Here is a 24,652-nt window from a genome sequence, read left to right as displayed (position 1 = left end):
GGGAGGAAGCCGGAGAACCCGGAGAGAACCCACGCTTACACGGGGAGAACATGCAAACTCCACACAGAAGGAACCCGGGCCGACCCGGGGATCGAACCCGGGACCCTCTTGCTGTGAGGCGAGAGTGCTACCCACTACACCACCGTGCAGCCCTCTGTAGGAATCCATTATTTTATAAATGTTTACAATCGTTAAAAAGCAAAAGCAGCATCATTACACCATCAGCTAGCGTAGCATAGAAGTGTTGACATTCTGTAACATACTAATGTTAACAAGTATCACTATGCACGCCACAGGCACAACGTTTAACCATTAATCCAAATCCAGAAAAAGCAGTCTGAAAAGGAAGAAAATCTGCAACGGTACATGAAAGTCTATTGTGCACAGCCTGATTTGTTGGACCCTGGTCAGAGCTGTAGCTATAGCAACACTATCATTGGCCAGTCTGCGTTCAAACGTGGTACTTCCAAGGGTCAATTATGAATCAGCAGAAATTTTGTAAATTGTATTTTACAGAAATTTCTCATATGAATAATTGGCGTTTTAAAGCTTTTAAGGCAGCTGTTTAAATTCAACAGTAGGAGTCACTGTTCACCCACTTCCTTCTGTTACATTATAACGTACTAACATACGTATATAATATTATGGTATTATTTTTTAGTATGATAAAAAAAATTCTCTCTTCAAATTCCAGGTAATGGCATGATTTCAGCTACACACAGCATATAGGCAAAGTCCCACCCTTGGTAGACCACCATGGGACCTTATTTCAGAAAAGGGATGGATGGTGGTCACAGTAAGAGACAAATCTCTTTTTTAAATTTGAATTACACTTTTGTTCGTCAATTTAATAGATAATTTTGCCCATTATGAAAATCTAATTTTATTGTAAAACTGTTAAAGTAAGACTGTGAAAATACGTAATTAGAAAGAAGCTCATGCACCATAGGCACGCGACTTTATATTGCTATGTGACTGCCTTAAATATGATCCTTTTATCGGCATTCCCACTGTGTACTCTTACGGTGCGTGCAGAATGCAGCATCTTCATCATTCATCTTCACTTTACGAATGAAGGACATGACATGACACGACAGCTAACTGTTTGCATACCGACAGGTTCTGTCAGAAAGAGTCACCAGCGTCATAGCAACAGCCTTGACAATTATGCGTTGATTGACATGACACATAATCAGCATTGAATTATTTGTTTTTATATTGGGTTAGGTAATAATGACGAGACCCAACCTGATAAATGTTGAACGTCGTTATAATATTATATTATTATTTTAATTGTGGCGAAAACGTGACAATTTGGTCGTGACTATTGAAACCCAGGGCATTTTAGTGTTTTACAGATATTTGTTGGGACTTGGAACAACCAGCTTAAAAGCAAGACAACGGGTTGTACAACATAGAGTACCAATGCCACTGAATTTATGGCTATGTCTGAATGTGACGGCCACTATAACACATTCTAAATAGTGTCCTACTTCTTTGTTATGGTACGGTTGGATTTCATGCCTGATACGAACCATACCAGAGTACACATGACCCGTGCCAAATATGGTACACGGTGTTGTAAAAGCAACCCCATACCAGGTTACTAAGCACTTGTTAATAACTCACTCAAGGCAGAATGATCTCTTGTATACTGGTTTCTTTCCACAAATACTTCACCTAAAACCGGCAGCAGTTAAACTTGTGAGTAAAGTTTGGTGCTGCCTAAGTGTGAGTGCAGTAGTTTAGCAGTTAGCACTGATCCCAACTTGTCTCGCACCATCTACTGTTACACAAACTAAACTGCAGTGTAGGTCTATAATTTGGTAGAATCCACATTAACCTTCATATGTCAGTGTTACGTTATGGGTACGAACACGATTGTTTTTTTTTTTCAATGTCAGTCAGCTCGTTTACGACTAACAATCGTTAATTATTCACAAGAAAGAGGGGAAAATGCACACACGGGAGAGGTGACCCGCAGGCGCAAGCTAGCTTCAACAACACCACCCAGTTCAGTGTAGACTTTCAAGATGGATGCTTTCGCCACGATAGGTTTCTGTTTCTTTTTCGAAACGGACTATGCGCCGATCACCCCCGCGTGAACACGTTGGATGCTTCGCAACGAAACGGATTTCCACCCGATAAAAAATCTATTTCAGTGAATCTCTTCTTTTGTTTCTACGTGTCCGGACTGTCGGCGTATTTTGTAACTTCCTGGTTGTCGCATTAATATGTCTGTTGAAACCGCAGCGAAAGCTCGAGCTACTTTGGACGATTTACTGGATACCGGATATACAGGACTTCACATTTCTGTTGTAATGTTTAAAACCAACTGTTTTCAACGAAGGGCGAAAGGAGAACGACAGATTTCATAAGTGTTCAGCGATGGAAAGTGGGAATGGTGGTGCCTCGAGTAAAGGTAAGGAGTCCTCTGCGTGTACATTAACTTTCACTTAGGCTACGTGGTTTTGGGTATCCCCCCTAACTATACTTGAAATACAAACCTATCTATTGTTGTATGTTTAGATGTAAAAGGACGCGTATACACGACGTTTTGTCTCGCAGTACAAACAGTCCCAGGCTTGTGAAACTTTTTTTTCCCTGTAGAAAAGCGAAAACGTAATTTTCTGTTATTTCGTAACACCGTTTCGTGTGTTATGCTCATGTTTCTATTTTTTTTTGTTCACTTCTAGGTTCTTTAGTACCTGTCTCACAGTATTCTGACGTCTTTCAAACCGATATTTTGCCCCCACTTAAAAGTGCGTACTTGTATGAGGAGTCAAAGCAGTGTTTCACATATAAGTCCGCTGTTTTGCTGAAGAATCCAGCACTGGAAGAAAAGGTCAGTCCGAATCTTATTTCTCGTGTCACGTGTATGCCATTAAACAGATATGTTTGATGTCATGAATAGACATATATTTAAAAGAAAAAGAAAATATATATATCCTTTTGACCATTAGCAGTGACTACTCTTGAATAATTGGTATCCCTCAGAGAATCGTTAATGAACAGTCCTTTAATGCTATGAGAGGAAACTCAATCATGAAATCGACATTACATTTGACAGCTTCCAACTGATTTCTTCCTGCTTCCTGCTTATCATTGCCTATCAGTATTCTGCTTTCCGAGCGAAGAGAAGAGAAGAAGGATATTCAGAGGAGGATCTAAAGGAATCCTTTGCGTTTTTGCTGTTCGATGATGTCAACAAGGTAAAACACTGTCATGTTGGCACCATAAGAAGAAACATGCTCCAACAAATCTTTATGATCTTGCTGACATCAAAATTGTGTGTGTGTGTGTTTTTTTAAGGCCAATGAACTTGGAGAAACTGGTGTGCTCACTGGAAACAGCACATGCACAACTCTGGGAGATCCCTCAAACGGTAAATTATGAGGATGTGAGGTTTATTTTTCTCCCTCTCATACTGTCACTTTGTCAACCAGTAGTGAGATCACTGTGACATTTTAGTAAGGCCAGATCAGCCACAAACAAGAAGTCATATTGCTTCCCAGAAAACACTGTTAAGATTTGTACACAACAATTGTTATAAAATAATAACATAGATCTACTTACGGCTTACCTTGATGGGCATTTCCAGGACATCATCCATGCATACAGCCTATCCAAAGTATTCACAGTGCACGTTAAACTAAGGAATGCTCCGTGTTGAGTGTCTAGTGCATGCCTGCGTTTGAAAGTGAAAGCAAGTTAGCCTAGTTTTATAAATGTATACAACTGAAAGTGGAAGTATTTCTGTTGTGAAACAGAAACTACATGTTGGTGCAGAGCAGGAACGCATACATGATTCTGTTGCACAGGATATGGATTGTGTTGACGGCAGAAAGACTTAGAATTAACCATTTATTGTCCATTTCCTTATACGTTGTAACATGTATTCTTATATTTTTTCTAATGTTTAACTTTACAATTGAAACATTTCCCCTCAAACATTTTGGCTGTTATCCCTCCTCATTCTCTAGGCTGTGATAAGAGCGAAGTTATCAGCTGGAAACAGTGGTCAAATTCCTTGTTGTTCTTGTATGAGACGACAGTGTCACATGTCACTGAATGTAGCAGCATTGCATGGTGTTAATCTGAGTTATACTTCACATCTACAACTGTTCTTATCTGTTTTAATTCTTGTGGCGATTGCAATGCTACTTTCAGACTTTCTCAAATACCTTCACATAATCACTTAACTTTATGACTGTGGTTCTTGATGGCCAAAAAAAGACATTTGGAAAGGTTATACAGTTAGTATTTTTCTTACTATGTCGTAACTTCCTTCACTTTGTTAGCACACTGCTGGTAGGGGACACACCAGACTTGCAAATCCAGTTTGGCTTTGCAAGTCTGGTGTGTCCTCTTGTTTAGCCTCCTACATTCAGAAATTCAAGTTTCTTATCTATGCTCATTCATATTCAATTGTAAGTTACAATACAATCCCTACCAAGACACACTGCAAGTAGTGAAAGTGACTGTTAACGTCCCATCATCTGGTGTCCATTATAGGTACTTTCTGCTGCTGGGAGACTATACTTTCTCCTTCTGGGATCAGTAGAGTGTATTGGTTTGCTTTATGGAAACTAATCATTAAGAACATGATTATAAGTGCAAGTAAAACTTTGCCCAAAGTGTCTATTGTGTTCACCCCCTGTGTTCACTTTTATTTTTATCTTAAAAAAGCTCTTGTGATAGTTGTATTGTGGCTCATTATAAGCTGTATAATGAGCACAATGTAAAAAAGTGTCATGTTCAGCTGCAGTGGGTGAGGTCAGTCAGTTAGTTAATTGTGCAGTGTGCCCTTGGCAGCCATGACACATTCTTATTTCAAGGTGTGGCTTTGCTGCTGTAGTGTCAGTTGTTTTGGAAAGACAATTTGATATTATGAATTAATTTATTATATTTTTTAAAATATAGGTGACCCTCCCTGTATTTAATTTTAACTGAACACACATTAAATAAAAGTTGTCTGTGTTTATTCAGGTGTTTACATATCAATGTACTCGGACTGTCTGGATCTAAATCGCTGGTATCATGGGAAATCTGGATACATTGCAATCATCAGGCTGACGAAGGTATTGAAAAAAAGAAATTGTGAAATCCTTGTGCAGGTATGTAATCGTGTTCTAATTGAGAGAAAACATTTTGTGATCAACATCATTGTTCTTTTGTTTTTACCAACAGGGTAGAGTTAAAAAGGTTCTAGAAAACTACACCCAGAATTTCACTATGCCCACAGCGGGGTTTGACTGTCATGTGTCTGACCAGCTGCCTTCAGTATCTGCCAAAACCAGCTCCTTTCTTGCTTTTGAGAGAACACAGGTAAGACGAGACATTGATTGGTGATAAAAATCATAAAGTGATGACATTTTGCATCTCTCTTATTTGCCTGTCTGAAAATGCACCTTTGTAAGCACAATATTGTTAAGAAAACATGGGCATAGACCGCAGCTAGCTCAAGTGTGGCTTGTTTTGTCGTTGCAGTATTACGTGTATGAGCTGCTAGATGATGGAAGCAATCTGACGACTCAATCTCCCAGCGCTGCCTGTCCTTTTGCCATTGTATCATTTTCATATACGGATACCGAAGCAAAACTTGAAGCACCACAGGAGAAAAGGTACTGTATCACTACGGCTACACAAATACCTTTTCATACAGATTGAGAATACCGGTAGTTTAGTCATACTAATAAACTGTTTCCTGATTTATCTTTTCAGTGAGGAGAAAAAACTTGGTAAGTAACATGTAATTAATAGCAAACGGTAGCTGCAGCCTTTCTCCATACATATTGCTGTCAAATAGAAATACAAGCACAATAAACAGCTGATTTGGACCACTGTTTAAAGAAATTTCATAATCTGCCCCCCAGTTTTTCATTACTTTCCGTGGAGGGGTCAGCTTCAAATAGGCACCCAGTTCTTTGATGTTGGGCTGAGGTCTGCATCAGGGGCCTTGATCCCGGCAGAACTGTAAGTTAAAATATGCACATAGAAAATAACAAATTTTTATTCTTTAAAGTTTCAGATAATTTAGATTATATAACAATGTTTCTGTGCTTTGTCCTGTTTCCATTGAAGGCCACCAGTGGTGAAAATTGACCGAGCCATTACCATGTTAGATCTGCGACAGCTGTTGCCAAGTGCTGTCTTTGAAACCTGCTTCTCTGGTGAAGGTGTGCTGCAGTAAAATATTAGCCTTATTACACAGGAGTAACATTTTCAACACAAAGATTTATTGAAAATGTCATTAATCCATCTGGCTTTTTATGTCTTTCAGTCTTTATAGATGGCTTATATTTCAGTCTGTGTGTGTTGGTTTCTTCTGAGCAAGAAGGAACTCACTCACTCTCCATACTTCTGCAGGAAGTCAAGGAGAAAGATCTTGTGAGTTTCTGTTTATGAGCAACCTGTCAGAGAGTATAGGGCTTATTCAGTCACTCCAGAAATGTCAAAAAAATATCACAAATGTGCATCACAATTTATCAGAGCCCACAATGCTGTTTTATTTGGGTGGCCAACAGTCAGAAACCTAAAGAAATCAATTTATAATGTGATTACCGTAGATGACCAAATAATCGCCCGCGTGCAAATACGCGCCTGTGCTCTAATAGCCGCCGGGGTCCGACCTCATTTTGCATAATAAACGCCAGTTCAATTAAACGCCCGGGCGATTAAGTGTTTACCATAGTCTTGCACAGAAAACAAAAGTTTTTTTTTAACAGCACTTCACCGGCTCTCACCTCTTCTGTCAGTCAGCCCCTCCTCTCGCGCTCTCTCTCGCATGCAGGCGCGCGCACACACACACACAGACACACAAACACAGGCGCGCTAGACTGAGGGATATAGGGATATAGATAAATGCGCTAATGTACAGTGTTGAAATTACCGCGATCGACCCCCCCTTCCGTTATCATTCATAACACTGCTCTGATCAGCTCCCTGTGTCGCGGCAACACAGACAAACTGTCTTTGTATTTATTGTCTGATGTCAATAAAGATGCGTCGGGGGGGAAAAGTAGTTTTGTTCCAGTGGTGCTATGGTGCTATGGTGAGCTCCTTGTTCTTTGCATGATGGTCTGGTGCTGCTCATTGCAAAAATAAATTGTAGCCTGTTGCAAATACGCGCCTGGTTCTTATAAACGCCTGGGCTCCAAGTCGATTTAGCATATTAAACGCCCGGGCTACTAAATGGTCATCTACGGTACTTATACTATACTTTTTTTCTGTCAATTGTCTAGTCAATAGTTTCAGAACTGGAAATGTACCATGCCTTACATCTTTTTTTTTGTCAGTTTGCACTGCATGATAATGTTGTATTTGAATTTGACTTGCTATGCAAAATCTTGTACTTACAAACATTTATGCACAGGCTCTCACTATTCAACTGAATGATGGTGGTTTTCTTATCCTGTTGCACTCCTCCAATTTCCTCACTTATGATGGTAAGATATGAAAATGATGATAGTGTTATGTAGTCAGTCTGACAACAAAACTTGCTGAACTTATTTTAACAATGATTCACTTCAACTGAGCAACAAACATCTTTTTTACTCTAGATACTGCGTCCAGTGCGACTGATGTCCTGCAAGGCATGTTTGTGTTTCCAGACTCACAAGTGATTCAGCGAGGTCATTACAGCATATGTTTAACAGTGGATATTTCATTTCATTTTACAAGTTAATAATTACAAAATCAGAGATTAAACAAGTACTCTTTCTGGACTTCTTTACAGACACAAAATTTGGACAGAGAAAGCGTGCCATGTCATCTGAAATCCTGCAGGTTCTACCAGTGCTAAGTTATGCAGAAGGCGAAGTTGAGAAAGCACCCATTGACCCAGGAGAAGAACTGTGTGACGTCTTGGCACATCATATGCAGAGTTACACAGCACTGATAAATCCTGGGCTGGCAACAAGTCCCTCAAGGGAACTCAGCATCTTTCCAGATCAGTATGATGTGCCGGTTGCCCACAAGCACCTGTACTCATCCCCGGAGTGGACTAACGGGGCATGGCAGAGTTTCAGGTCATACTTGAACAAACCAATCTCTTTTCAACTGCCGGTGTCCAAGGCTTCAGAAATCCTGGCAGCCGGACAAGAGGAGCAAATAGAAGACCTTGATGAAGATGTCTACATCTGTCTGTCATCTCCTGAGGAGGCCCCAAAACCTTTTAGCGTGGATTCAGAACAACAGTTGACAGACCAGAGATCTCCTGTAAATGGAGAAACTCTTGAAGACAGTTGTACACCCAGCGCCGAAGGACAATTTGACTTAAAAGCTGTACCTGAAAATGTTGTACCAGATGATTTGCGAGCTGGGGTTTCTACAAAAAGCACTGGCAAATCTGATCTGACTGTGGTGAATGAAACTGATGACATGAAGGCAACAAATGTCCTGACTCCTTCTACACCAGATGACCTTCCTGCAGAGCTTATTGTCAGCATCACTTCGGCAGAGCGAACTGTCACTGACAAGAGTTTTTCTGCAACAAAACCTAATGACTTTCAGGTTTCAGTTTTTTCAACAGCTACATTACAAAAGGCAGGAGTGAATTCTCTGAATGATGAGACTGTTGTGGATTTCCCTGAAGTCACCAATCTTACAAAATCAAAAAGGAAAAAACTACACTGGAGGCATTCCAAAGGTCAGAAAAAGGTATCTAAAGCTTGTGTTGAGATTCCCACTCTACAAATACCAGTGGAGGATGACAACTTGAAGAGTCAGAAGGAAGAACAGGCCAAGGAACCATCAGGTCACTTACAGTCCAGTAATCCTTCAAATATTGATCAAACGAAAGTACAAAGGCGAAAACGCAAATTTAAAAAATCATCACCAAAAATGGAAAAGGTGAGGTCTGCTTCGGGGGAATTAGCAGTACCAATGGAAAAGAAAATACACCCTGGAATGCAGAGTGTGGAAAGCAGCGTTGTAATGGACCTTGAAGCTTGTCCTCTGAGAAGGAAAACTGAGCGCTGGGCCTTAAAGCCAGTCATCAGCGAATGTGGAAGAGTCTTGGTTCCCCATGGCTCTGTAGATTTTACGGATCAGATAAAGTCTTTAAAGCATGATCTTGAATCTACAAAAGATGAACAGTGCCCTCAAAAAATGTCTGATACCTCTGTAAATGCTCATGACACAGTTGAAATGGAGCAAGAGCGTAGCCCTACTCCAGACACAGCAGTGGGCGAAAAAGCATCCAAGGATCGTGGGAACCATCTTCTAAATGTTGTTGTCGGCAATCTTAATCCCGAACACAGTATTTTGAGGCTGCCGGAAGATGTCAATGGTTCATTGATTTTGAAGAATGCTCACTACTCTCTTGATTCAAAGACTGATGGCACAGCAACTCCTCCCTCAAAAACAATTAAAGAAAAAGAAACTGATACCCTCGCCCCAGGAAAGATTGCCACAAAGGGTGAACTTCTGTTGAGCAAATTAAAATCAGTTCTTCTAAGAGGGAAGAGAAAATCTGATCTCCTTGTATCAGAGGAAATAACTGCAGATACTGTCTTGGGCACTGAATCCTGTCTCAAAAAGGACAAAGTTGACTCACAAACTGCGATACTGAAGAGAAATTATGCCATTACAAGTGTCCAGGACACCAATGTGCATGTCAAGGAAGTTTCAAAGATGTTATCAGTTGACCCTATTTTTGCATTTGCCCTAGGTCTGACCCCTAAAGAGACACCCAATAAGATACAGAAAACTGAGGGGCAGGGTAATCAACAAGGGAACTACTTGTCAGAGACAAAAGAACAAACAATTTTAGACAAACAAACTAAAATCATACAAAGACCTCCATCAATCTTTCCCAGAAGGGGAAGAATTAAAATGCTTAAAAAGCATCAAGACATCTCGACAGAAAATGTTAAAAAGAAATGTAAGTCATATTTCACAATTCTGAAATTTGGAATGTTTGTTTTTTTGTGCATGATGTGACATCTCTTTAGTATATGTATGACCTGTTTCATGGATCACCTGCATCTGACCATAACATTCTATCGCTGCGCTTTGCAAGTTTATAGTTTGCTTTAGCTCTGCCTTTGCTTATGCTGCATTTTTGCCTGTCCTCTGCATCTGCACCCAAATTAGTTATTGACTTAATAAACCAACCCCTTTGTTTGAAACAAGGCATAGTTTACAAGTTGGTCATAGGTTCCTAACAGTAATACATTGTTATATTTCAAATGCTTTCAATGTGCTACTTTTTATCTTCATGCCGTTTCTCTTTTTTCTCCTCTGTTTTGTCTTCACAGGGTGGTTGCATTTTCAAAGCCCAGCTTGTTTTGCCAGTGAAAAACGCAAATACAAAGCGTGTTCTAGAGATAATTCTGTCAGGAAGACTGTTAAGGGAAAAATGAACAATGCTTGCTCCTCTACAGATGCTTTGAACTTACTTGCTGACTTGGCACTCAGTGCAAGTAAAGACCAGGTTCCACCACAACCAGACCCAGCACTTGAGAGAAAACCTGAGCCAAGTTTGAAGAAGGGTGACCTTACAAAAGATCTAACCAGTGCTGAACAAGCGTCAGTTCTTCATGCTCTGCTTAGACAGCCTGCTGTTAGAGCCATGCTGCCTCTTGAGTCTCCTTCACCAAGCCATCTTGTGGGAAGCAGTGAATTGGTTGGTTTGGTATCTGAAGAACATGCTTACTCACTGCCGCCGTCTTCCTCTCTACTGTTGGGTTTGCCAGGTACACCTTTCCAGGTATCCCCTTTAAGTGGTTCTACCAGACTGCTGCACCATCACCAGACAATGTATGCCAATGGAATTGAAACACTACACCGGTCTGTCGGCCTGGAAGACAAACCTGGAAGACAAAACCCCTGGACTCCAGAATACCTGAAGAAATGCAGAAGAAAGTTCAGACACTCCCGTACCTTGGTAAACAAGGATGAATCTATCCAAGTCACAAAGCAATGGAAAGAAAACTATGACTTCAATCTAGACAGCAAGTTTACAAGTGACCCAAAGGATAGAACTATCATCCGAGCCTTGCATGGGTATGTACATTGTTTTACTTATTTATATAAGGTAGCTCAAAATAAAAGTAAAAATGTATCTTTAGTGTTCATATAATTTCTGTGCTATCAGGTTGACAAAATGTGAGCAATATGCGGTGGAGTTGACTATTAATTCAGTTAATATGATCATCAGAAACTAACTATTTTTTTTGTACATTTCACATTTTTCTTAGCCCATGGGATTTCTCTATGCAAGACACCAGTGAAGAGGTGCAGCTAATCATCCACATGTGGATAGGTCTGTTCTACAGTCGGTCAACATCAAGGTTCTTTCATGTTGACTCAAACTTGTGCTCAGAAGAGAGTGATTCTTTGGAAATGTCCGGTGGAATAGCATCAGCTCCAGCTCAGTCTGAGCTCAAGGCTGACTCATTTGCTCCTGTCCCGAGTATAGCAGACACTGCAGACCCTTTGATTTCAAAAGCTTTTGACCTCAGCAAAAAAGATGACTCTGCGTTGGACCAAGGATCTCTGATTTTGGACTTGTCTCTGAGAAAATCAAATGCAGAGATTGTCACTAAAGATCCACAAGTCAACAGAAAAGAGACTTCTGTGTCCAGTGATTGGAAAGAAGATGGTGAAGCACTGAACACACTTAAACCATCTGTGGGACTACAGGAGGACGTCACAGTTGAGGTTTGATTCTATGGTTACTACATTAAAGACTAACTATTTTGCATGTAATGTTTGGCATGATTTTCAGATGGTCTTTACAACATAGAACAATTACTGAGTCATATTTGTGTGATTGTCATGTAATGAATTTACAATCATCAGCATAAGGGACCACCAATAAGTGCAATGGGACCTGAATGGAAGTCACAAACTCCCTGCCAATCACTTCAGACCTTTAAGCTAAAGCTTCAAACAGTTGTTTCTGCAATGGAGACTTTGAACAGGGCTCTCCCAGACATTATGTCTCCAGCCTCCTCTGACAGAATTTTCAACTCAGCACAGTGGACAACTCCAAACATGGAGACTCCAGCTTCTATCCAGGATAACAGAAATATACCCTACCACGTATAGTTTGTCATTCTGCCCCCTGAATAAGTCACAGCTCCTCCACCAAAGGGGACATTCCACATACTGACTGCTAGTTTCAGTAGCTAGTGCTCCACTAGACAAGGCCTTCACCTTTGCCTGCTGCTCACTTACCATGTACAAGGCCCTTCATTATGTTACGTGTTGGTTACCCAGGACAGAAAAGGCCCTGACTGGCAATGCTGCATGGGGCCAGGCCCAACTAATAGGCAATCATTTATAGATTCCCCTCCAAGACTTTGACCCATTTCCATATTCCAGATAGGGTGACAATGCTTTCTTTTGGCCTTTTCATAAGGGTGTTCAAAACTGCCTCTGGACATGGACCAATTTGTAATGGGAGACTGTACCAAGAACTATTTTCGTTGATTAAGCAGCTACAGTGTTAGCATAGCCTACCTCGATCCGATCTGAAGCGAATGACGCGAATGAAGCGAATAGTGCAAAATGATCAAGCGGCGCAATACACGCGTCTCACGCGATTGTATTCGCGTCTATCGCGTCCGGTGTGAACGCCGCATTACTGCTTCACCAACCTGCTCTACTGGGCGAAACACTCATTGTGTAAGGAGATTGCCTTCGATCAACCTTTCTGTTTCAACAACCACTTGTTGCACCACATACACAGGGACACCAGGTTGCTTTTTCACCATGATGTATGAATGAGGCTCCCATCTATCTCCCAGTTTCTGCCGACCACATGAAACACTTTGACCAGGACTCTATTCCCTGAACTGAAGACTTGACTTTTTCTGTTTCATCTTAGCATTCCTAGACATCTGGTTGACCTAAACATAGTCATGTGGAGTTTGGATGTTATCACTGTATCTGCATCGCTCGTTCTTATTAGGGGGCCCAAAGATCAGGTCAAAATGAAACCTGGGATGTCAGAAGCCAGATGTCAGCTTCACTGAGGTCTTCACATACTTGAGGGGGTTGTTGTCTGTCTGAACAGAGAATTGGCACTCATAGAGATGGTCATAGAATTTATCTGTCACTGCCCAATTCAGATTAAAAAAACTCAAGTGTGTGCGCAGGATACCATGTCTCTGCTGGGTTCAAGCCTCTGCTGGCATAGGCTATGTCCTTATCAGCTCCATCCTGCACTTGTGCCAAGACCATGCCAAGTCCCCCTCTGGAGGCGTCAGTCTGAAGGACAAATGGCAGACTGGATAGCCCAGCAAGGGACTGCTCCCGTGCTGGATAGCCCAGCAGGGGAGCAGCTTTTCTATAAGTGACCGAAATGCCTCCTTGCATTCATTAATCAAGAAAAGAAGAAAGGTGAGTGAGGACTCCTATGACTCTTTCTGGGGTCACCAGTCGTGAGGCTGGCATCTAGGGTTGAGCTTCCCTGCACATAGTATTCTGCAAATCCCAGGCACTGCAGCAATTCCTTTCGATTGGTGGGCATCGCCCAGTCCTGGACCCTGCTGATCTTCACTGGGTCGATCCCCTCTGCGGACACCAAGTGTCCCAGATACTACACTGCCTTCCTCACAAGCTGGCACTTGGAGGGCTTTAAATTAAATCCATGTTCCTGAAGCTGATCAAACAAACATGCTCATCAAATGTTTAAGAGAGGATAATGAGGTCATCAAGATATATCAGGTGATGGGTGAATTTGAAATCACCAAAGCAACATGAGCCTCTGAAAAGTGAGAAGAGGGGTTCTTGCGATATGGCAGCCAAAAGGGCTTAGTCAACTAGGAGAATTTAATGCTGTACCATTTTTGTGTGTCCATACTCCGTGGGATGCTTTGTGAAAAACCCCTGAATTCCTCTTCACAAGCTCTTTAAGGAGAAAGCGCTTGTGCTTATCCTCTACTGTGGTTTAACTATGGTCCACACCACAGCCAGCCACCACTTGATCAAAGCTCAGACACAGCTCATTGTTTACCTCCTTGTGAGCTTCTTCCTGCTTATCATCAGAAAACTCCAAACCATAGTCCACCAGAAAAGCACCTTATGGCCAATGTTCACAGCAGGGCCTACTGTGTCATCTGTTTCTCTCCGTTTGGTGCCTCCAACTTTCAGTAGAGCTGCATACCACTCTGGATGGCTTTCTCTGACCCACTTGAGAAACTGCTGACCATAGGCTGCTTGAAGGTGACTTCTCAAGGCATGAATGGCATTGGTTCCTTAACTCTTAAACTCTTTTCCCAGTACTTTCAGTTCAATGCACAGGACACTGTAGTGTAGGGCACATTCTGGCCCCCTGAGCCCTCTATGGGTATTTCAGAGGGCTGTGGCTTTTGCTCCCTTATTATGGGATGATTACGCCAGTATCTGTGGGTAATACTGGTTACTTGAGAGCCAGAGTCAATAAGCGCTGTGCACTTTATGAAGTCACATTTGGCTGCTGGTTTCTCCACCTTACGAGGCATGGCTAAACACCTGTTGTGTGTTGCAAACAGTTGTTTTTACATGCCTACCCCTGCTGATTTTAGAGAATCATTTATAAAGTAAAAATGTATCTCGTTCTCTGATAGATACGTGTGCTAGAGTAACACATTTAGGAATATTCTTTGATTTTTAATTAGTTATGTCATTAATTATGAATGATAAATTATCCTTTTGTTTCATCACTGTTTTTTCCATCACTGCGACGAGTCGATTGAGAGATTGGCAGTCGACTCAGGCTCTGTAGAATGATTTGTCGGACAAATGTGCTCTTCTCATGACTTACAGATAATGCCTATTGTGAATTGGGTCATGATGGTTTGCCATTTGTTAAAATTATTGTCTAGAAAAATAGACATAGAAGTAGTATCAATGTTTGTGTACTTTCTGAGCAATTTCCAAGTGCCTTGTGCAGTGTCTATTTTGTCAGCCTTATGGTGCACTCTGGTAATGCACAGACTTCCCAGATGGATGACGGATGCACACTCATATCAGGCAGCAACTATCTTCTTAAAGGAATACTTCACCTTTTAAAATGACCATTTGTATATCACCTTTAATTCTTAAGAAATTCCTCCACAGTGAACTGAGAATTCAGAAATGGACATAATCGGAGTAAATTCTTGATTCATTTAATTAAATGGTTGCCATATGTAACAACAGCAAAACTTTGTTAAGACATCTGTGTACAATTTCTCTCCACTGTCTGTCACTGTTTTCACTGAATGAAAGTTATTTGTAATAGATAAGTCATTCTTATACTGTTTTTTTCTTTTCTTTTTCCAGTGTATCAAAAAGATGCTACATACAACAGAGATTATTAATGAGGTGAATGATGTTGGACGTGACTATGAAAATAAGAAGACTTTTATCCCAGCGCAAAAAGCTGGGAGCCTGGAGCACACTGATGTTGATTCTTGTAAAGATGATGGAACAATCGTTCTTGCACAAGAAGAGATGGAAAATGTATCTGCTCAGCCAGAACATTATCAGACTGCCTCAGGAATTGAACATGCATTACATGAATACAACAATGAGAAGACGGATATGAAAGGTGGCATTGAAAATTCAGCGGCTACAGAGATTAGTTTAGTCCAAAGACATGGAAAGGATTCATCCAAATATGTGACGGATGAAGAGGTAGACTCTAACAAAGAAGCAGGTGATGTGGTTCATACTGTTGAACATGATGAAATTGAATCCAAAGATGGGGAAAACTGGCAAGTGAAAGAAAAGTCATACCAACAAGGCAATGTGGAACCTTCTCCAGACGTGTTTCTTAAAAATGAAAATTCAACAAATGAAGAATCGGGTGTAGTCTGCAATGGAAATCTTTCAGAGAATGAGAAGCAGTTATTGCGAGAGGAGTCTAAATCAGTCTCACCGCGTAAGGCTGAATATGTGAATGAAGATGTGGATTGTTGTACAGTACACAAAGAAGCAGGTGATGTGGCCCATGCTGTTGAACATGATCAAATCGAATCCAAAGATGGGGAAAACTGGCAAGTGAAAGAAAAGTCATACCAACAAGGCAATGTGGAACCTTCTCCAGACGTGTTTCATACAAATGAAAATTCAACAAATGAAGAATCGGGTGTAGTCTGCAATGGAAATCTTTCAGAGAATGAGAAGCAGTTATCAAGAGAAGAGTCTAAATCAGTCTCACCGGGTAAGGCTGAATATGTGAATGAAGATGTGGATTGTTGTACAGTACACAAAGAAGCAGGTGATGTGGCCCATGCTGTTGAACATAATCAAATCGAATCCAAAGATGGGGAAAACTGGCAAGTGAAAGAAAAGTCATACCAACAAGGCAATGTAGAGTCTTCTCCAGATGTATTTCATACAAATGAAGATTCAACAAATGAAGAGTCGGGTGTAGTCTGCAATGGAAATCTTTCAGTGAATGAGAAGCAGTTATCAAGAGAAGAGTCTAAATCAGTCTCACCGGGTAAGGCTGAATATGTGGATGATGATTTGGATTGTTGTACAGTACACAAAGAAGCAGGTGACGTGGTTCATACTGTTGAACATGATCAAATCGAATCCAAAGATGGGGAAAACTGGCAAGTGAAAGAAAAGCCATACCAACAAGGCAATGTAGAACCTTCTCCAGACGTATTTCATACAAATGAAGATTCAACAAATGAAGACTCAGGTGTAGTCTGCAATGTAAATCTTTCAAAGAATGAGAAGCGTTTATCGAGAGAGGAGTCTAAATCAGTCTCACCGGGTAAGGCTGAAGATGTGGATTGTTGTACAGTACACAAAGCTGAAGATTACTTTGGAAAAGAAGATGGACTTGATGAGAAAGACAGTTGCGTTTCACATATGGAAGCTGACAGTGATTTGAACAATCAACCAATGTCTATGATGTGTGACGGCCCAGACTCTGTAAAGAAGGACTGCATCTCGGAGAGTGATCCCAATCCACCATTGGATGAGCAGCCATCTCAAGCCGACAACATAGAAGATGCCTGTCGTGATTTGCAGTTGAGAAAGCCGTGTGAAAATGGCAGTGCATTTACATGTGAAGATCTCATTTTAGAAGAACTTCCTCATGCTCTATCAGAAACAGAGCCTATTTCGAATGAACCTATGTTTGAGAAAGGTTCAGAAAACGATATTTTTCTCGACACAACACTATATCGGAAGACAACATTGCCCATGTCTGATGAGAAGAAGTGTTCATTAGATGGGTCTTGCACAGATGGGTCAAATTCCCCAGACGGTGATGAAACAGAAAGCCAAAACAAAGTAATCGCAACCATCAATCTGAGTAGTGATGATCATTATGATCGGGATACCAAATCAACTGAAGGAGAGCAAACGGTGGATAGCACAACTGAAAAAGAACTATTTGATCATCGGTCTGATTCATCTCTGTGCAAAGCTGAAGTGGCACTGACTAAAGACACGGATCCTAAATGGATCCCAACAAATAAGGGATTTGAAAAGAGCCATAGTGAGGTTGTTATTCCATTTATAGGAATATACTCCTCTGGGGAGGAGACAGTACAACCACATGATTCACACTCAGATGGCAAGGTTGAAGAAGTTGTTCAGGGCCAGCAAGAAATACCATTCAGTGAAACTACCTCCCCTGAAACGATCCTACCCACAGGAGCACGCAGTTCATCTCAAATGTACAGTCAAAATGCAGAGCTGTCTACTGGCAAGATATCACTTTCATTTATCGATGTAAGTGAAACAAACCAGCCAATAGTCTCTGAAAGTACGTCTGACCAGCGGTGCTCTACCCCAACAATGGATGAGAAACCATATGATTGCTTAACTTTCTCTGACCCTGGTAGTACAAGTGCTTATGCTTTAAGTATGAGTGAACAGTCTACAGTTGATGCCAACCCTCATCATGATCGTCACCCTGAATGTGAATTAAGTATAGACAAGTTTCTCTCCAAATCAAGCCACACTAACACAATAAGCCAGATTGAAACAGCTGATATCAAACAAACTCTTGATCAAACACCTAACCCCAGAAGCAAGTGCATCGCCACTAGTTTAGCCCCAAGCCACACCTCATTTCACTTTGAGGACAAGAAGATGAACAATACAACACCAGCAGTGCAGTCCGCCTCTACCTCACAAGAACTGCACACAGAATCAACGGGTCACTTTCTCCTGTCAGCTTTCAGTAAATTAGAGGAAGTACTTGATGCAAAGCTGAAGCTACAGAAAACTGACTCATCAGGTCAACACTATTTTGAAAGAACAGATCAATCACAGGAAACACCACCAGGGCAAGATTATTGTCATCCCCACAGAATCGGTCCCTCTACTGAGAGTTTGCAAGCTATTAAATTAAACATTAGCCAAGATATACATAAAACAACATCACCGACCAATTTAAGTCATGAAACACGTCCATGCAGCCAGCGTCCTGTCATGGCAGTGAAACCATCTAAGAGTGATGACAGCAGCAGCAAAGCAGATTACATGTCTGAAGACGGACAAATTCAAAACGATGTAATGTCACATTTTCCTGAAAATAAACTGACTAAAACCCCCGTAGTCACATACACCTTACCCACTACCATGCTCTTGGAGAAAAAGGCCGAAAGTCTTGAGAGTACTTCTGATGGGCTAAATGATGAAAAACAAGAGGCCATTGAGCTTTCGTCAAAGAGTAGTTGGCTATCAAACCTTAGTGACAGTAAGTCACAAAACATTTCAAAGAAGATCCCTTCATCATCTCTCGCCGTGCAGTCTTTTGAATCTAAAAAACATTACTCTAAACTTGTTGATGGAACCAAAGGTGTGACATGTAGTGTTCTTGAGAAAGTCGGGCAAACGGCTAAAGAGAACATTAAGATGAATCATAAAGCCTGCTCTGATGCATCGACTTCACATGCAGATCACGAAGACGGCGGCTTACTCATGTGTACGGTCTATAACACCAGTCGGAAGAGATCGTATTCTTTCCTGGAGCAGGTTTCTCATAGGTGCATACAAGATGATCCCACTGAGGCGTCAATGGAGCAGGAGTGCCTCATCTTCTCTGAACAAATGAAGCAGCTTTTGAAAAGGAGCAGGAAGGGACCCATCCGCCAACAGGACACACAAGACAGACTGAATTTGCCTGGCGCTAGTCCTGTGACTGTGCACTTTTCCAATCTAGAGGAGCAAGAGGATTCAGTGGATGACTTGAAGGCATATTTAGATGCACCATTACTTGGACAAAAAATAAAGGTTGACATGTCTGACAGGAAGGACCTGTGGGAGGAAGAGAAGACTTTGCATCCTCAAAAATGTTCTCAAGGAACAGGGAAGCACATGAACCATGCTGGAGTTCATAGTGTGACTTCAGAGTGTGCCAGGCAATACAAGGCGATGATGAATGATGTTTGTGCTGTCAAAAAGGTCCCATCTAGACCTAAACACTTAAGAATGGATAGCGGTCACCCAAAGACTGAACCAAGTAACCATTTTGACCGCTGTGATCAAATGAAGAGAAAAATGGATGAAAGTTTGGGTGGTAATCTGAAATCCGTTGTGAAGAAATCCTGTAGAACAAAGTACAGATTCTACATATTAGTGACGTCAGATGATGCCTTCTTTGAGAGAACAAAGGTAAGACTTGTTTTCAACACACTTCCAATGCAGTATTTCTATAAACTATATTTCTTCAAATATATACAATTTAAAGCTTGCATTACTGATATGCCACCCAAAATGTTGTTTATGTAACACTCATCCCATTTAGAAGGTGCCAGTTCAAATGTGTTGTTGCTCCTTAATGGAGTTAGAGGTTGTGGTTAACTTGGATTAAAGTTGATCGCACAGCAAATGTACCGTCACACATTCAGGGAAGATAAAGACAAACGGACAAACATTAAATACGGTGGTAATTTGAGCTTGAGTAGCTAGTCAGACCAGCCAGGCAGCAAAATGTATTGTTTTTGCCACATTTTCACTTTTGGCTGCCTGCAATACCTAGTACATTCAGTACTAAATAGTAACAAGTAATAACTCATTCAGTATTTTCCAGTAGTCATTCTGTCACTCAAATGGCAATGTTGCAGTGACTGCCCCAATGTTCCTTATTTCATTCTTAAAAAACACATAGATTTGAGCTATTTGCATATCTATTTTTGTGGATTGTGTCCACTGTTACTACTGAACTGAAAGTGAGGTAGCCCTGATAGTGCTGCTTTTTTTCACAATAGAATATTCATTTTCATATCCAACTATTTAGTAATAATTGTATAGTGAAGTTTTTTTTTACTATTCAAATATATATTTGAATTTAGAATATTTGACAGCCCTGTGTAATGTATTAGCCAAAACTGAGGCATTTCCAGCATTTTGTGTCTTATTAAATGTAATGTCTGACTACATATCGACTACTACTCCTTACCAGTTATTGTTGTGCTGTTTGACATTTGAAAAAAGGGCACTGAGTAGATAATATTAAAGGAATCCCGAATTCAAGGATGTCATACAGCCAATCACAAAATGTATTAAAGCAAGTCAAGACAGAACTAATCATTGTTAAAATTTGGTTGATTTCCTTTCAATTTTCAAAAGGCACAATTAGAGGCGGAGGGCCACACTGCTGTACAGCCATCTGAGTTCTTCCTTGCGGAGGATAGTTCTTCATCTCTACTCATTATCCTCAGGAATGAAGACATTGCAGAGCACATTTGTGAGGTAATTGATCAGCTGGTGGAAAAAGTTGTGGGAAAAAGACAGGACTTTTGCAGTGATCATGAATTAGAGCGGCAGTTGGTAAATTTAATAAAGAAATAACATAATAATAATAATATTTGTCAATATACCCTGACAGTAGTACATGAGACCCCCCAGCGACTTGCCATAAGCCAGTTGAGTTTATACGGAAGACCAGCTTGCTACTCCTACCTCTTACTTTCCTTTGAGCGAGGTGAAGTCTTGCAAATTCCATCAGAAGCACAAGGGAGAGGCAGAGGAATCTGTTTTTTTTTTTCACAGATTATGTGTCTCATGTACACTATTACAATATAGTGACAGTTTGAGCAAATATGATAATAAAAAAAAAAAACATCCTAAAATTCACCAACGGCAACTTAAATGAATGCTTTCTGCTTTCTCAGGTCCCGCATTTGCTCGAGCTGAAGAAGTCATCGGCTGTGCAGTTTGCCGGAATTGACGAACCAGATGATGTTGTGAATCTCACTCACCAGGAGCTCTTCACAAGGGGTGGCTGTATAATGCTCGACAGTGCAGCACTGGAGCCCCTCAGCCTTTGTATGTGAACTTTTAAATGAATACCACATTTTTGTTGTTTAAGATCTTGTCAGGTATGCAGCCAGTTTGACTCATAATATTAATTTTTGTATGAATTTTAAGGCAACATGAAAAAAATGTCGGAAATCTTGCAAGAGCTAAGCAGAATGGGGAAGTGGAAATGGATGCTGCACTACAGAGACAGCCGTCGGCTGAAAGAAAATGCAAGGTAGGGGTTCAATTTGTAAAAAAAAAAATGTTTAAATGTCCCATGTAGCACTTTACAGGCGTTTTGGTAATTCATGTTTTTTTTTATATATATACTTTTACTATATACTCTATATTTTCATTCAGATATTTCACACAATGTTCTCATATTTTCACAGCTGTCAGTGTTTGCTATCATTTTATGAAAGACTGATGCTGATTGTGCACTTTACAAAAATGTTAAAATGTTGCTTTTCTGAACATCATGTCTCCTCTTATATTCAGGTTGAGTGCAGAGGCCAAAGAGAAGAAGCACTTCCTAAACTTTTGCCAAGATGCTGGCATATTGGACGTCTTGCCTTATCATGAGTGTGATCTCATGTCAAAAGATCTGCCTGACTATCTCACATGTTTGGTCCGTTTGCAGGTCCAGAATATATCAGCCCGTTACACTGTTTTTATAACCGGTGAGATACTAATGCACAAATACATTAACTGTACCTTTATATTCACTGGGTCGCATGATATTATGGTTTAATTTTGAAGATTATATTATATTTTGAAGCTGTGCAAGATTTTGTAAACACCTCTAATGCAGAATTAAGACCAATTACTTCAGTGGACATTAGTCTTTGTTAAGTAATTCTTCAAACCAATCACAGTCGTCTTGGGCGGCACTAAGCACAGGATGCAAAATAGATAGATAGCAGAAGGGAGGAGAATGCCATATGAGATACGGCCAATGGCAGAATTGTACCAACAATCTACATCGGGTGAGTCAGATAGGACGATACAAATGATCACATGGTACTTGTTGAGTTTCTGCATTGTGCCTGTAAAGGTATTAGTTATTGTACAGTTGTCATTTTTCTTTTTAATTACATCAACCTGCCAGCGACTGCTGATGACGGTAAATATAAACATAATAAATCGCATAAAAAGTAATGACATGTTTTTCTTATTCTCACAGATACAACAGCAGACAGCTCGTTTGGAAAGAATGGAATTTTAACAATGACTTTTGACTCTTTCCTGACGTGTTCTCCAAGCAAAACATTTACAGCCTGACCTGGCAAAGGTCAGATGGACACACAAGTTGTGCTAATTCAAGAACATGACGATGGAAAAACGCTCACTGGATGTGAGGAGAACCCTAATTTATAATTTTATACTGATTTCCAATAATACATTGTATGGAGCAATACTTCTCAAGTAATGATTTGACATTTATTTTTGTTTCATTTGTCAACTAAGTTATCATTCAGTTAATGAATAGAGTGATACATATGTTCATGTACAGGCAGGTGTATTGTATACACTATGTATTTTGTATCATTTTATTGTAAAGTTTTTTTTACAGTTTATATTTGTTTTTGTTCAAATCTTTTCTTCATACATTTGCAGCACAATCATTATTAGCATTAGCATTTAAGTACATTTTGAGATATTGCAACAAAGCTAAATTAGGCTGTTTTCAAATGGTGTATACTGTATATGTTTAAGTATACTAATGTTGACTGTCATGGTTGCTGACAGTGATCCTTAACTATTGCTGCGTTGATGAGTTGGAGCAATTGAACATTATTACTAAGAAATCTTTATATTTTATGACTGTACAGAGCCCTATGACTGAGAATAAAACAGTTTCTTGAATTGTTTTGCTTTAAATAATCACCCGGACCGAAGAAATACACTTTGAGCGAGATTCTCACACTACACTATGTGTTCCCACTCACAGACCACGCTTAGAAAATCGGGCCCACAACTGTTTACAAGTGAAAGATGAAGTGCTGTAAATATTGCTGTAAAAGGAATAGACTCAAATAAGCAAATTTGCCGCCTTTAATTTTTTTGTGTAGGTAAACTGACACATAACACATGAATTAGAAAATGATAAGTAAGGACTTTTAACTAGTAGAGAACCTCACTGAAAACAAAAATGTCTTTGACAGGTGTCCACTGCAGCAGCACATTAAACACAGGTTGCAAACATTAAAAGTCAGATTTATGATGAACTAGAGAAAATTTGATTAGCAGATATGATGAGAAGGATAATGTTAAACTTATAAAAGTAAAAAGGTGTTAAGGAGTGCAGATTTCTGCCATGTGTGTCTGAAACAACCACTGCTGTAATGTTTGATTGAATGGAGACAACCCAAGATTGGCTAACTTAATCATTGGTTGTATTCTTGTAAGTTGTGGAGCCATGTAACTTGGTTATGTTTTAATTTGAGAAAGTATTAATTTAGATTCCCAATATGTGGCCAGTTTAACGTGTTTTTACAATTTGGTGTAACGTTTGCAGAGATGTGATGGAGTCGCTGGTGGGGTGCTCAAGACCGGTCTGGCCGTCGCTTGAACATACTTGTGCATGAACAGTGCCAGTTAGTGAACGAAGAACGTTTTGAGAAACCATGAGATGTCCTTGAGCAGTTTGGTGCAGCATGTGAGATTAGCCGCAGACAGACACAGCGATGCACTCACTCACTCGCAATACCATTAATACATACACCATAACAGGGAATGTAAAAACAAATATGCAGTGGCTTCAAAATGAATACATAAAATGGATAACACTGATGATTAATGAGTAATTAGCCTAATATTTGTAACCAAATAAAATGTAAAAAAAAGTTTGATAGCACAGCTTGCCTGAGCTCTGTAAGATTGGGATCTGTCTTAAATAAACGAGAATTGGTATAAGCCATAATTATGAAAATCTGAAGTATTTGACAACCTCACCACTGGAGCTAAAGTTTGCTAGCCCAATAATTCACCAAATCTCTGCCTACTTGATGTTCGAAAACTTAACAGGAAATCAAATTGGACTAATTAAATGACTGTCAAAGGCATGGCCTGCACAACATTCATGCTTAAATAGAAGCTGAACTGCTCCTATACGTGTTGCCGCCATATCTGTAAAGTCTGTCAGCCTGAATCATCGTTGACGGTTTCTACACCTTCAGTTGACTGTGCAGAGCGGATGTGGCCTAGCGAATACTACAACTACTACTACTACTACTCCTCAGCGTGTTCTGTACGTTGAATACACGGTTAAAAACTACCGAGCAGATTCGTTAGATCCGTCATTATGGCCACTCCTCGTCGGCCACGACCAGAGTGAACATTTGACCGCTCCTTAAGATTAACTGCCGCACTTTCTCCTACTTATTAACTACAGTTGTACTTTGACCGACAAACGGAGCTTCTGCGCATCCTCGGGCGTCGATGAACCGCTCGAACACAG

General features: G+C 40.3%; 1 protein-coding gene across 2 annotated transcripts; it reads left to right on the top strand.

Annotated features, from left to right (window-relative positions):
* The first annotated feature begins 1,566 nt into the window (after positions 1–1,566).
* tasor2 (transcription activation suppressor family member 2) lies at positions 1,567–23,058 on the top strand. 2 transcript variants are annotated; one of them, XM_084017140.1, is made up of 22 exons: positions 1,567–2,422; positions 2,697–2,845; positions 3,117–3,212; positions 3,313–3,385; positions 4,990–5,081; positions 5,191–5,328; positions 5,491–5,624; positions 5,725–5,741; positions 5,877–5,976; positions 6,085–6,179; positions 6,284–6,390; positions 7,376–7,448; positions 7,563–7,634; positions 7,739–9,886; positions 10,701–11,010; positions 11,205–11,667; positions 15,259–19,563; positions 20,521–20,643; positions 21,066–21,219; positions 21,322–21,427; positions 21,691–21,872; positions 22,376–23,058. In XM_084017140.1, the coding sequence occupies exons 1-22, from the start codon at positions 2,389–2,391 to the stop codon at positions 22,471–22,473; spliced, it is 9,069 nt and encodes a 3,022-aa protein (XP_083873266.1). In that variant the 5' UTR covers positions 1,567–2,388; the 3' UTR covers positions 22,474–23,058. The 2 variants fall into 2 exon arrangements, with proteins under 2 accessions (XP_083873266.1, XP_083873265.1); XM_084017139.1 differs by having other exon boundaries at positions 1,568–2,422; positions 10,263–11,010.
* Positions 23,059–24,652: the final 1,594 nt, after the last annotated feature.

This window comes from Eutrigla gurnardus, assembly GCF_963514095.1.
Source record: "Eutrigla gurnardus genome assembly, chromosome: 9".
Lineage (NCBI taxonomy): Eukaryota > Metazoa > Chordata > Actinopteri > Perciformes > Triglidae > Eutrigla > Eutrigla gurnardus.
The sequence above is the reverse complement of the archived record's forward strand: the minus strand, read 5'-3'. Positions and strand labels throughout refer to the sequence as shown.

What these genes read in the sequence shown, in the direction of transcription:
- tasor2 (XM_084017139.1), top strand. Translation starts at nt 2,389, where the DNA reads ATGGAAAGTGGGAATGGTGGTGCCTCGAGTAAAG. An exon ending in TCTGGGAGATCCCTCAAACG is followed by an intron (nt 3,386 to 4,989) that starts GTAAATTATGAG and finishes GTGTTTATTCAG; the next exon opens with GTGTTTACATATCAATGTAC. An exon ending in TTGCTTTTGAGAGAACACAG is followed by an intron (nt 5,329 to 5,490) that starts GTAAGACGAGAC and finishes TTGTCGTTGCAG; the next exon opens with TATTACGTGTATGAGCTGCT.